The sequence below is a fragment of the Beta vulgaris genome, chromosome 4 (assembly GCF_026745355.1).
Source record: "Beta vulgaris subsp. vulgaris cultivar EL10 chromosome 4, EL10.2, whole genome shotgun sequence".
Taxonomy (NCBI): domain Eukaryota; kingdom Viridiplantae; phylum Streptophyta; class Magnoliopsida; order Caryophyllales; family Amaranthaceae; genus Beta; species Beta vulgaris.
This window is the reverse complement of record NC_079205.1, coordinates 38,450,847-38,464,564: the sequence shown is the minus strand read 5'-3', so window position 1 is coordinate 38,464,564 and position 13,718 is coordinate 38,450,847. Positions and strand designations below refer to the sequence as shown.

General features: G+C 39.0%; 1 protein-coding gene across 1 annotated transcript; it reads right to left on the bottom strand.

Moving 5' to 3' along the window:
* Window positions 1–3,688: 3,688 nt before the first annotated feature.
* LOC130590980 (NDR1/HIN1-like protein 6) lies at window positions 3,689–4,762 on the bottom strand. Its single transcript, XM_057393771.1, has one exon. It carries the CDS (start codon window positions 4,687–4,689, stop codon window positions 3,910–3,912), a length of 780 nt encoding a protein of 259 aa, XP_057249754.1. The 5' UTR covers window positions 4,690–4,762; the 3' UTR covers window positions 3,689–3,909.
* Window positions 4,763–13,718: the final 8,956 nt, after the last annotated feature.

The window sequence follows — 13,718 nt, the reverse complement described above, 5'->3', positions numbered from 1 at the left end:
TATGATTCAAACTAACTTAAAATTACTTAAATTCATTCATTTTCAAGCAATAGGGCCTAAAATGAGTTAAATGACCTATATTTGATTCTAACTTGCCTATATTTTGTAATTTCAATCAAAACTACAATCTAACACATTGAACTAAGTATATATATAGGATGTTTGAGGTGTTTATGATTCAAACTATCTTAAAACTACTCAAATTCATTCATTTTCAAGCAATAAGGCCTAAAATGAGCTAAATGACCAATATTTGGTTCTAACTTGCCTATATTTTGTAATATTAATCAAAACTACAATCTAACACATTGAACTATGTATATATAGGATGTTTGAGGTGTTTATGATTCAAACTAACTTAAAAACTATTCAAATTCATTCATGTTCCAGCAATATGGTCTAAAATGAGCTAAATGACCTATATTTTGTTTTTACTTGCCTATATTTTGAGATTTCAATCAAAACTACAATCTAACACATTGAACTAAGTATATATAGGATGTTTGAGGTGTTTATGATTCAAACTAACTTAAAACTACTCAAATTCATTCATTTTCAAGCAATAGGGCCTAAAATGAGCTAAATGACCTATAGTTGGTTCTAACTTGCCTATATTTTGTAATTTCAATCAAAATTACAATCTAACACATTGAACTAAGTAGATATAGGATGTTTGAGGTGTTTATGATTCAAACTAACTTAGAACTACTCAAATTCATTCATTTTCAAGCAATAGGGCCTAAAATGAGCTAAATGACCTATATTTGGTTCTAACTTGCCTATATTTTGTAATTTCAAACAAAACAACAATATAACACATTGAACTAGGTATATGTAGGATGTTAGAGGTGTTTATGATTCAAACTAACTTAAAACTACTCAAATTCATTCATTTTCAAGCAATAGGGCCTAAAATGAGCTAAATGACCTATATTTGGTTCTAACTTGCCTATATTTTGTAATTTTAATCAAAAATAAAATCTAACACATTGAACTATGTATATATAGGATGTTTGAGGTGCTTATGATTCAAACTAACTTAAAACTATTCAAATTCATTCATGTTCCAGCAATATGGTCTAAAATGAGCTAAATGACCTATATTTGGTTTTAACTTGCCTATATTATGTAATTTCAATCAAAACTACAATCTAACACATTGAACTAAGTATATATAGTATGTTTGAGGTGTTTATGATTCAAACTAACTTAAAACTACTCAAATTCAATCATTTTCAAGCAATAGGGCCTAAAATAAGCTAAATGACCTATATTGGATTCTAACTTGCCTATATTTTGTAATTTCAATCAAAACTACAATCAAACACATTGAACTAAGTATATATAGGATGTTTGAGGTGTTTATGATTCAAACTAACTTAAAACTACTCAAATTCATTCATTTTCAAGCAATAGGGCCTAAAATAAGCTAAATGACCTATATTTGGTTCTAACTTGCCTATATTTTGTAATTTCAATCAAAACTACAATCTAACACATTGAAGTAAGTATATATAGTATGTTTGAGGTGTTTATGATTCAAACTAACTTAAAACTACTCAAAGTCATTGATTTTCAAGCAATAGGGCCTAAAATGAGCTAAATGACCTATATTTGGTTCTAACTTGCCTATATTTTGTAATTTCAATCAAAACTCAATCTAACACATTGAAGTAAGTAGATATAGGATGTTTGAGGTGTTTATGATTCAAACTAACTTAAAACTACTCAAATTCATTCATTTTCAAGCAATAGGGCCTAAAATGAGCTAAATGACCTATATTTGGTTCTAACTTGCCTATATTTTGTAATTTCAATCAAAACTACAATCTAACACATTGAACTAAGTATATATAGGATGTTTGACGTGTTTATGATTCAAACTAACTTAAAAATACCTAAATTCATTCATTTTCGAGCAATAGGGCCTAAAATGAGCTAAATGACCTATATTTGGTTCTAACTTGCCTATATTTTGTAATTTCAATCAAAACTACAAACTAACACATTGAACTAAGTATATATAGGATGTTTAAGGTATTTATGATTCAAATTAACTTAAAAATACTCAAATTTATTCATTTTCGAGTAATAGGGCCTAAAATGAGCTAAATGACCTATATTTGGTTGTAACTTGCCTATATTTTGTAATTTCAATCAAAACTACAATCTAACACATTGAACTAAGTATATATAGGATGTTTGAGGTGTTTATTATTCAAACAAACTTAAAAATACTCAAATTCCATCATTTTCGAGCAATAGGGCCTAAAATGAGCTAAATGACCTATATTTGGTTCTAACTTGCCTATATTTTGTAATTTTATTCAAAACTATAATCTAACACATTGAACTAAGTATATTTAGGATGTTTGAGGTATTTATGATTCAAACTAACTTAAAATTACTCAAAATCATTGATTTTCAAGCAATAGGGACTAAAATGAGTTAAATGACCTAACTTGCCTATATTTTGTAATTTCAATCAAAAATACAATCTAACACATTGAACTAAGTATATATAGGATGTTTGAGGTGTTTATGATTCAAACTAACTTAAAATTAATCAAATTCATTCATTTTCAAGCAATCGAGGGGTAGATGTGTGTCGGAGGAGGCGGCGCTTGAAGTACTTAACTCCGCCGGCGTCTTGCCCAACTGAATCCAAAAACCCAATTTTTAGGGTAAAAAAAGTAAAAAAAAAATTAAAAGAAAAAGAGGGGTAGAAATTACCGCCGGCAATGCGGTCTTTGTCGCCGGTCGATGATACCCCATTGCCGGAATTGCCTTCAATCTTTCGCCGGTTGTTTCGCCTCTAGCAAACCCAAGTTCTTCAAAAACGAGTACACTTAGTGGGAGGGAGGAAATTTTGAAAAAAAGTCGTGGGTAGGAAGCAGTGGGTTTTAAGTCGTGTTAACCAACGACTGCTTAATGTACAGCAGCGACGGTTTTAAGCCGTCGCCTAAATCCTTAAAATCCGAAAGTCGTGTTAACCAACGACTGCTTAATGTAGAGCCGTCGGTGGGGCCGTCGGTTTTACGCGGTCGTTATTTACCCCAATACCGACTGTTTATCTAGCCTTCGCTGTCCAGCCGTCATTAATTTAGCGTTTTCTTGTAGTGTTTCTCTCTCTAAATCCTAGTTGGACAAATACTGACTTGAGCGTCGGAGACGGTTTCCTCACAACCACCCCGAGGGTAGCTCACGTTTGCTTGTTGTGCAGCTATTCACTAAGGACTTTACTCTCCAGATCTTTGGCGGACTTACTTGAAGCCGCCAACCGTTTCACGACCGAAACAATATCTATAAGATTGAGTATACAGTGCTAGTTCTAACTATGATAAGAAAACTAAGTATATTAGAACAATAAACTCTATTGGATCATAACAATCCTAAAGTTAACAAAATTATTCTCTATCACAATGGAAAGAGATGCTAACCATTACCACTAATTAATAGTAATAGATTGAGAATAGTTAAATGATTAGGTTTCTTGGAGCACAAAAAAATGTCGAGTAAAATATGCTCTAAATATATAATAATAATGGTGGATGAATTATATATATATATATATTATATATATATATATATATATATATATATATATATATATATATATATATATATATATATATATATTATAATAATAATAATAATAATAATAATAATAATAATAATAATAATAATTATAATAATAATTATAATACATACCATCGAAGATCCATAAATAATCATCCAAATGATCCTTATTTAACATATACATTAATGGTAAACTAAAAAAAAGCTCCATGAAGGAAAAAAAAAAATCTCAAAATAAAAAAATGGTAATCCATATGAAAAGATAAAAGAAAAACAAAAGAAGGTAGTTGAAAGAATATAAAAAAAAAAAGGGCCTCCAAGTTATTTTCATCAAAAAATACGTCTGAGTCTAAACTTGCAGCTGCTACTCGCAACCCGAATTTCAGTATTACTAGTCAAGCTATCAATACTTAATTCACACGTAACTCTAAACCTCATCTTCATCAACTTCAACTTCCCCAACTTAACCCTTACAGGAACCCTGGCCCTTAAAACTAAGGGAACGTTCCCAGTCTCTGCCTGCTGCTGCTGCAACGTAGCAGAAAACTCAGAAGCATGATTAACTGTACCCGTTAGCGCGACGTCGATAGCCGTGGTGTTTCGATGGCCCTGGTAAAACGCCGGTAACGAGCCCTGGCAAAGAAGGGTGTTACGGTAGTAAGCGCTGAGGGAGGATCCACCTAGGTAGTATATACCTATGCGATTGTTGGGGTTGCGTGTAGTTATGTTTACGACGAAAGTAGCAGAGATAGAGTCGTTGGAGTTGGGAGAAAACTGGGTGATTCTAAGGGTTTGGATGGAGTAATCAGGGATTTTAGGACGGAAGATTAGAAAGAGTATGCCAATGGTGGCGCCGATGGCGATGATGAGGACAAGGAGAGTTGTTAAAATGCAGCATAAGGTGCGGCAGCAGCAGCTTCTTTTTGATCGTTTGTGTGGTGGTGGGGGAAGTGGGTAGCCCGAAGGAAGGGTTCGAGATGGCGGAGGAGGGTAGTGATCGCGGTTGTGGCTGTCGGATTTTAGGGTGTTGGGTGGGATTAATGGTGCTGATGATGGTGGTGGAGCTTCAACGTCTGGAGCTGGGTGGATTTTTTGATGAACTGAAGCCATGTTTTTGGTGTGAATATAATGGTTTTTGTTGGTGTTTAAATGGAGTGTATTTTAGACTTTTGTAGGGGGATGTAGATTATAAAGGGATGTCACTTGAAAGGGAATAAAAGTCAGGAATTGGGTACTTTGAATTATTTGAAGCTTCGTTTTGTTTGACTATTTAGAGGTTTAGGTGGTTTAACGTGTTTACTTTTGTTTCTAGATATATAGAAGTACACATTAACTTACGTCAAAAAAACGAGTACGTGTTATTTTAATTGTAAGAACTTTTACTGGTTGTTCAATGGTTACCTCGCAACACCCCTGGTCAAAGATGGTAAGGAGTGAAATTGGTTTTTTATTAGCTGATTTCAATTGGTAACGCATTTTGTATTGTTTAAGATTAAACTAGTTGTTACAAATGTGTAATGGGATGGTTTTGGATTGGTCTAGTAAATACTATAGTTAGGTGTACTTAGTTTTGTTATTGGGATACTTGGTCCTTTGGGTTGGTTAATATGGATTTCCAGATCATATGCGCTTTGGATGGAGTGACAAAGAAGCTGGCGAGAAACATATATTGGGTCCAAATGAAACGCATCACATTGAAGAAAAAGGGAGAAAGAGAGACGGAAGAATGAGTGAAATGCTGAACTGAAACTGGACGTTGGGCGCAAAGCTAGGGATTGCTGTCACTGGGTCTAACGCACGTCAGAGCCCACTGATTAGCCATCCTTGTGCTGCCACGTGGAGGAGTGCTTTGCTCTCCTCTTTTGTGTTGATTTCTTCAATGATAATTTTTACAACGTTAAAATTTTGTAACATTCACTAGTGGAAAAATGAAGAAGGGCTGCGCTGAAAATGGCCTGTAGGACTGCGTTTTTTGACAGCAACCCTTTCAATAGCAGCCCTTCACTAAAAGGCGCAACCCTTCTAAGCTTGAAGGGCTGTGCTTTTTTAAACAAGCGCAGCCCTTTTAAGCTTGAAGGGCTGCGCTTTTTTCCACAAGCGCAACCCTTCTAAGCTTGAAGGGTTGCAGCCTTCATGAGCCTTCCTATTATGAAGGGTTGCGCTAGTTGAGAAAAGCGCAACCCTTCATGCTTGAAGGGCTGCGCTTTTTTCAACTAGCGCAGCCCTTCTTACTAATTTTTTTTTTTAAAAAAAATAAACATCATCCAACAGCTTGCACACCCCATCCCACCCACAGCCCCGGACCACCCCCCTGCCTCTGCCCACCCCCTGCCTCTGCCGGCCCCTGCCCACCATAGCCTACCCCCACACCCACCTAAACCTGTTGCCCACCCCAGCCCACACCCCTACGCATCCTCACACCCACCCAGACCTGCTGCCCACCCCAGCCCACACCCGGCCCCTACCCACCCCCACACCCACCCAGACCTGCTGCCCACGCCCAGCCCACCCCTGCCCACCCCCCTGCCCCACCTTTCACAGCCCCAGCCCACCCCTCTGCCACACCCAGCCACACCCCCCTGCCACACCCCAGCCACTCCCCTGCCACACCCCTGCCACCAGCCCTGCACCCGCATCCCCATCCCACCCAGCAGCCCCCACCACCCACCCTCACCCCCCACCCAAAGCCTCCCTTGGACAAAAAAAAATGCAAATCCAATAATATATGACAAGTGGAGAAAGGTAATAATTAACTTCAAATATAGTTAATAATATAAAAGTGTACATAGAATTGATAGAAACTTGTACATTCGAGCTAAAATGTATCATATGAAATCATCGGTAATGTGGGACGCCAACTTATCCCGAACTTCATCTATTTCTTCTTTGGTGAAGTTCCTCGAACTTTGTGTGGAATTCTCATAAACCTTGCAAACAACCAAGGAGTAAACACATATATAAGAATTCAATCATTTTACCTTAGTTAGTAGTTCTAAAAATGACATATACCTTCCCGAAATTCAATCAAAAACAAATGCAAGCCTAAAAGTCTACACACTAGTTATAATATATCTCATATAATCATGTTCAAAGAAAATTTGGGGTTAAATGACTTGATAAGTACATTTTGGGAACGAAAATGCCAAAATAGGCCCGAAATAGCCTTTTCGTCCCCGAATGCAACCAACAACAAATTAAAGCCTAGGAATCTACATACTAGTATTATGCCTCATATAATCATGTTCAAAGAAAATTTGGGGTTAAATCACTTGATAAGTACATTTTGGGAGCGAAAAGGCCAAAATAGGCCGAAAATGGCCTTTTCGTTCCCGAAATGCAACCAACAACATATGCAAGTCTAAGAATCTACATACTAGTTATATTATGCCTCATATAATCATGTTCACAGAGAATTTGGGGTCAAATGATTCGATAAGTACGATTTGGGAGCGAAAAGGCCAAAATAGTTACAAATTGGAGAAATTACACACACCTGAGTTTATGTCTCATGATTTATTGACCTTCCGCCGTTTCTTAGGATCCTCAAGTACATGTATCCCTTCCGTGTGATCTACACGCATATAGTTCTCCGACATATTCACATCATCTTCCACACTAATTTCAGGATAGGTAAAAGGGGGGAGGTCCTCAAATGCATCATATTCTTCCTCATTATCAACATCACCTGTAACACCCCAAAATCCATACATGTCTACAGCTATGTCGCATCGACTTTGGGAGTGTTACCGCCGCGACGCCGCGATGGAACGCAAGGCATAAATAGAAAAACGGTAACTCAAATCATTGTCTCAAAAACTAAAATGCAGTGGAATTAAAAATGTAAATACAACTCGTGAATCATAGATGACCCCTTTTATTCAAACCTCAAACCATTTAAGAACGTTCTATGAAATCCAATAATACTTTATCCAAAATGCTTAACTTCAAAACTAAAGATTAGCCTCTGTATGCTTGATATCATGCAGTAGCACCAGCACACCTAGTCTGCTCCCCATTGAAGCGTCAATGGTTCATCACAGGTCAACAAACACATAACACTAGTTGAAAAAAGAAGAAGGGCTGCGCTGAAAATGGCATGTAGGGCTGCGCTTTTTGACAGCAGCCCTTTCCATAGCAGCCCTTCACTATTCAAGTAGGGTTGCGCTAGTAAAGCGCAGCCCTTCCAGCTTAGAAGGGTTGCACTTTTAAGTCAAAAGCGCAGCCCTTCTAAGCTAGAAGGGCTGCGCCTTCTTCACTAGCGCAGTCCTTCTAAGCTTAGAAGGATTGCGCCTGTTGAAATGCGCAACCCTTCTAAGTTTAGAAGGGCAGCCCTTCTAAGAAGAAGGGCTGCGCTAGTTGGAACTAGCGCAACCCTTATAAGGAGAAGGGCTGCGCTAGTTGGAACTAGCGCAACCCTTCTTGAATAGAAGGGTTGCGCTAGTTCCAACTAGCGCAGCCCTTCACTTAATTGTTTTTTTTTTGCGTGCACACAGCCTGCACACACACAGCAGCACAGCCTGCACACACAAAGCAGCCCCCTCCCCACTGCCCCACCCCACCCAAAACCTCCCTTGGACAAAAAAAATGCAAATTGCAATACGATAATATATGACAAGTGGAGAAAGGTAATAATTAACTTCAAATATATTTAATAATGTAAAAAGTGTACATATATAGGATTGATAGAAACTAGTACATTATTGGAGCTAAATCTCATCCTATGCAATCATCGGTAATGTGGGACGCCAACATATCCCGAACTTCATCAATTTCTTCTTTGGTGAAGTTCCTCAAACGTGGTGTGGAATTCGCATAAACCTTGCAAAACAACCAAGGAATAAACACATATATAAGAATTCATCATTTTACCGTAGTTAGTACTTCTAAAAATGACATATACCTTCCCGAAATTCAATCAAAATCAAATGCAAGCCTAAAAGTCTACACACTACTTATAATATAATCATGTTCAAAGAAAATTTGGGGTTAAATGACTTAATAAATACATTTTGGGAGCGAAAAGGCCAAAATAGGCCGGAAATGGCTTTTTTCGTTCCCGAAATGCAACCAACAACAAATGCAAGCCTAATAATCTACATACTAGTTATATTATGCCTCATATAATCATTTTCAAAGAGAATTTGGGGTTAAATCACTTCATAAGTACATTTTGGGAGCGAAAAGGCCAAAATAGGCCAAAATAGGCCGAAATGGCCTTTTCTTCCCGAAATGCAACCAACAACAAATGCAAGCCTAAGAATCTACATACTAGTTATATATGCCTCATATAATCATGTTCAAAGAGAATTTGGGGTTAAATCACTTCAGAAGTACATTTTGGGAGCGAAAAGGCCAAAATAGGCCAAAATAGGCAGGAAATGGCCTTTTCGTTCCCGAAATGCAACCAACAACAAATGCAAGCCTAAGAATATAATACTAGTTATATTATGCCTCATATAATCATGTTCAAAGAGAATTTGGGGTTAAATCACTTCATAAGTACATTTTGGGAGCGAAAAGGCCAAAATAGGCCGGAAATGGCCTTTTCGTTCCCGAAATGCAACCAACAACAAATTAAAGCCTAAAATCTACATACTAGTTAATTATACCATCATATAATCATGTTCAAAAAAATTTGGGGTTAAATCACTCGATAAGGACAATTTGGGAGCGAAAAGGCCAAAATACGCCAAAATAGGCCGGAAATGGCCTTTTCGTTCCCGAAATGCAACCAACAACAAATGCAAGCCTAAGAATCTACATACTAGTTATATTATGCCTCATATAATCATGTTCAAGGAGAATTTGGGGTTAAATCACTTCATAAGTACATTTTGGGAGCGAAAAAGCAACAAACAACAATTGGAAACCTAAAAGTTACATACCTTTCGAAGATCACCAACATCTTTGCAATAGTTGACGATATCGAGCATGAACCTCATGACGTAATACCCACACGCACATCCACCTTCTTGTACCGGACACTAAAATTCACCAAAGATGCAATAAATGACATGTTAGATGTCTATTATGTGTTTCTATAAAAGGATGGAAAAAATTACTCATGTTACCTCGACTAAATACCAAAAGGAGGTTTTCCTTGTCGAAGTCCAGATGCAGTAATCTTCTTCATCACACTACATCAATACATTATTATAAGATTAGATGTACATTTAAATAAGCTAAGTGTGCATATAGTTTCGATTAGGCTACCTATTTAACAATGATTTGACTAGTAAGGACCGTATTGTTCCTTTACGCAAAGAATCAAAGTGGTAGACTTCGTTACGTGACAAACATATTGCAATCAGTATCCAATGGTTCCTACAACAATAAAAATGTTATTATTATCGTAGAACAACTAATAGGTCAATTTAATTAAATAATAAAAGTGAGTTTAAGAAGCATACGATTCAATGTAAGGAAGAAGAATGATCTTATATCCACTACGAGAACATGCGTTCAAAGAATCCTTGAGATATGCTTTCACCTCCTTTTCGTTTTGTACACAACTGTTATCTCGTACAAAGCTTGGACATAACCAACCAAACATTGGCTGACTAGATTGCCTCAAATCATTGTATAATAGCCTGAGAATTCATATTGATAAAAATAAAACTTACTTATTATGGAAGTTATTATTAGTTGGATTGAATACTACTTAATTAAGGCATATATGTATATTTATTAAATTAATATACTAATAAAGTATTACCTCATGAATTTTGTATTATGGAAACATTCAACTCTTCCTCAAGTAAGAATTCTTTAATATCATCCTTAGAAAGGAAGGTCGATGTTTCCTCAATGTAGTGGAATTGGTGGTCCGACAACTTAATCTCAATCATTGCTTCATTGTCTGCATCGCTAACGCACTCATGTAGCCAGAAGCACGGTTGAGTAAGGCCTTGCACCACCTCCATATCCGTAATGAGTGGATACTTTGCCGTAGAAACATTTACTTTCTCCACTTGGGCACGTCGGCCTCCCAGAGGTGAAGCTACCTTCTTTCCCTTCCTGTCGGCCTTCCCGAACCTAGTAATTAGTTAAATTAAAAGATATTACTGACAATCATATATAGGAACTATAAAAGAAAACTATGTATATAACTTATGTTAACATTGTACCTGATCTGATAACCGCACCAATGCACACGGCCATAGAATATAACTGCCAAGGGCATCAGCAATAACTGTACACCAACTCCTGCATTCGGCAGCGGAAGAGGAAATGCTTCGAAACCGGGCACAATGTCTGAAACGCTGACCACATAGTGAATATCAGCGACTGGCTGGTTGTGCAATCGTACCCGGTCCCTAGGGGGCTGTGCAGATCCATAAGCAACGATAATGAAACTACCATGACCATATATCCTTGATTTTATAGCTCACATGGTGTCTCTTCCTTTAAAAAAAACTCTATTCATAGTTAGTCTATGAAACAACATATTTAAGAACAATAGTTGTGATATTAAATGATTACTGTGATCTTCGGATCTGGATGAGGCTGCGTAGGAACATTGCCCTGCGTGAAAGCACCAAAAGTCGGTAAGCCCATCTGCGCAAAATGGCGTTGAAATTCTGAGTCATCTCCGCTCTGAGCTCCTCCCGAAGTTGGGCTTTCATAGCCTCCACATCTATGGAAGGTGATGAATTAACACTGGAGGCAGTGCATCTTGACGTAGAGGTGTATTGATCACCATACATCTTTCTCACCCCGAGGCGGACACCTCCTACGCCCCTCACACGTCCATATTGGTCCCGTCCTAGAGTCTCGTGTAAGGCATCAACTTGTCCTCTAGGAGTGAACTCACCAGTTGCCCTTTTCCTTCAAGCCAATCTGCATAAGGATAAGAGAAAAATACTCGTGAGCGCACAAGTTATATTATTATGTAAACCTTATCAAAAACTTATAATATGTACTTACAATGGCATTAGCTATCTGTTATGTTCCGGGATCAGGTATGACTCTCTGTCCCTTTGCATCAACTCCATGCATGGATCACCACCAATCGAGCGCTCTATCTGGTTGCCGCTGTGCAAATGTCGTCGTAGAGCTAGTGCCCGATGCCGTGGTCGACGCAATCGTGGGGTAATGGTCATACATCCACAATTCTCTCGCCTGACCATACGACTGAGACCCAGATGGTGATAGTCTTCCTAGCTTTGCATTCGGCTATTTGCTCTTGAAATGCCCGAAACACACAAATATAAACAAAGGTTAGATATGGTGTTATACAATAATATTGGATCTAAAAGTATTAAATCTTAGCTAGTAAAAAATTCTTACAACAGCTTCTGGGGTTGTTTTTTGTGCAACAAATGCATGCCACTCCTCAGCTGTGATATGCCTCCATATCTGATACGGAAGCTTGGAGGGCGCCTCAAACGATGTGTCTTGTGAAGCCTCAGAAGAAGGTGTTGCTCCCCCTTCGTAGATTTTCTTCTTCTTTGTTCCCCCGACTTTTCTCCGCTTCGTGATCCACCCCGACACTAGCTTGGCCTTGAAGTCTCAGAACCTCTGGGCAACCGCGGATAGAAACAAATTCTTCTTCGCTTCATCATTTGGAATATGGAATTGATTCTATAAAGAACGCATTTCACAAATTAGTAAATATTACATAGTATATTTAACTAAAGTGTTAAGATTCTAAACGTAATTGTACGCAAATCTTACCATAGTATCTTCCCAAATCATGTTCTTCAAAGACTTCGGGACCTCTTTCCATGAGTGGAGAATGGAGAGCTTATGCATGCAAATCCCAACTTGCATGGCATATTTTTGACGCCATTTTCCACAAGGTTACCCCAAATGATCGTAATCCAAAGTCATTAGGGTGGGTTTCCCTAGTGACTTTGTAGGTCCCCTTCCTTTCCTCTTTTTCGTCTCCAAGTTCTTACTTGGCCTTTGTAAACCTTTTTCTTCACGGCGAGCCATAACCAATTGCCGCTGTTCTTTTTTGTAATCGAAACACTCATCCTCGATAATGTGTTCCGCACTCGTATCTGTATGCACATCTGCCATGTCCCTGAAATAGTAAAACATACGAATTAATTAAAAAAAAATAAAAAATTTAGGGCGCGTATAATCATGTTCAGGGGGGGAAGGGGGGTGTGAAGGGGGGAGGGGGGTGCAGCAGATGGGCAAGGGGGACGGGGGTGTGCAGGGGGGCTGGGGGTGCAGCAGGGGGGCGGGGGTGCAGCAGGGGGGCTGGGGGTAGGGGGTGCGGGGGGCTGCAGGGGGAAGGGGGGTGTGCAGGGGGCTGCGGGGGGAAGGGGTGGTGTGCAGGGGGCTGCAGGGGGGTGCAGGGGGGCGGGGGAGGGGGCAGGGGTGCAGGGGTGGCAGGGGGGCAGGGGAGGGGGTGTGCAGGATGGTGCAGGGGGCAGGGGGGAAGGGGGGAAGGGGGGTGTGCAGGGGGGCAGGGGGAAGGGGGGTGCAGGGCGTGCAAGGGGCAGGGGGGTGCAGGGGGTGGGCAGCAGGGGAGAGGGGGGTGGGCAGCAAGGGGGGGAGGGGGGTGGGCAGCAAGGGGGAGGGGGTGTGCACGGTGAGGGAAAAGGCCAAATAGGCCAAAATAGGCCGGAATTGGCCTTTTCGTTCCCGAAATGCAACCAACAACAAATTAAAGCCTAAAAATCTATATACTAGTTACATTATACATCATATAATCATGTTCAAAGAAAATTTGGGGTTAAATCACTCGATAATTACGATTTGGGAGCGAAAAGGCTAAAATAGGCCAAAATAGGCCGGAATTGGCCTTTTCGTTCCCGAAATGCAACCAACAACAAATTAAAGCCTAAATATCTACATACTAGTTACATTATACATCATATAATCATGTTCAAAGAAAATTTGGGGTTATATCACTCGATAAGTACGATTTGGGAGCGAAAAGGCCAAAATAGGCCAAAATAGGCCGGAATTGGCCTTTTCGTTCCCGAAATGCAACCAACAACAAATTAAAGCCTAAAAATCTACATACGAGTTACATTATACATCATATAATCATGTTCAAAGAAAATTTGGGGTTAAATCACTCGATAAGGACGATTTGGGAGCGAAAAGGCCAAAATAGGCCAAAATAGGTCGGAATTGGCCTTTTCGTTCCCGAAATGCAACCAACAACAAATTAATGCATA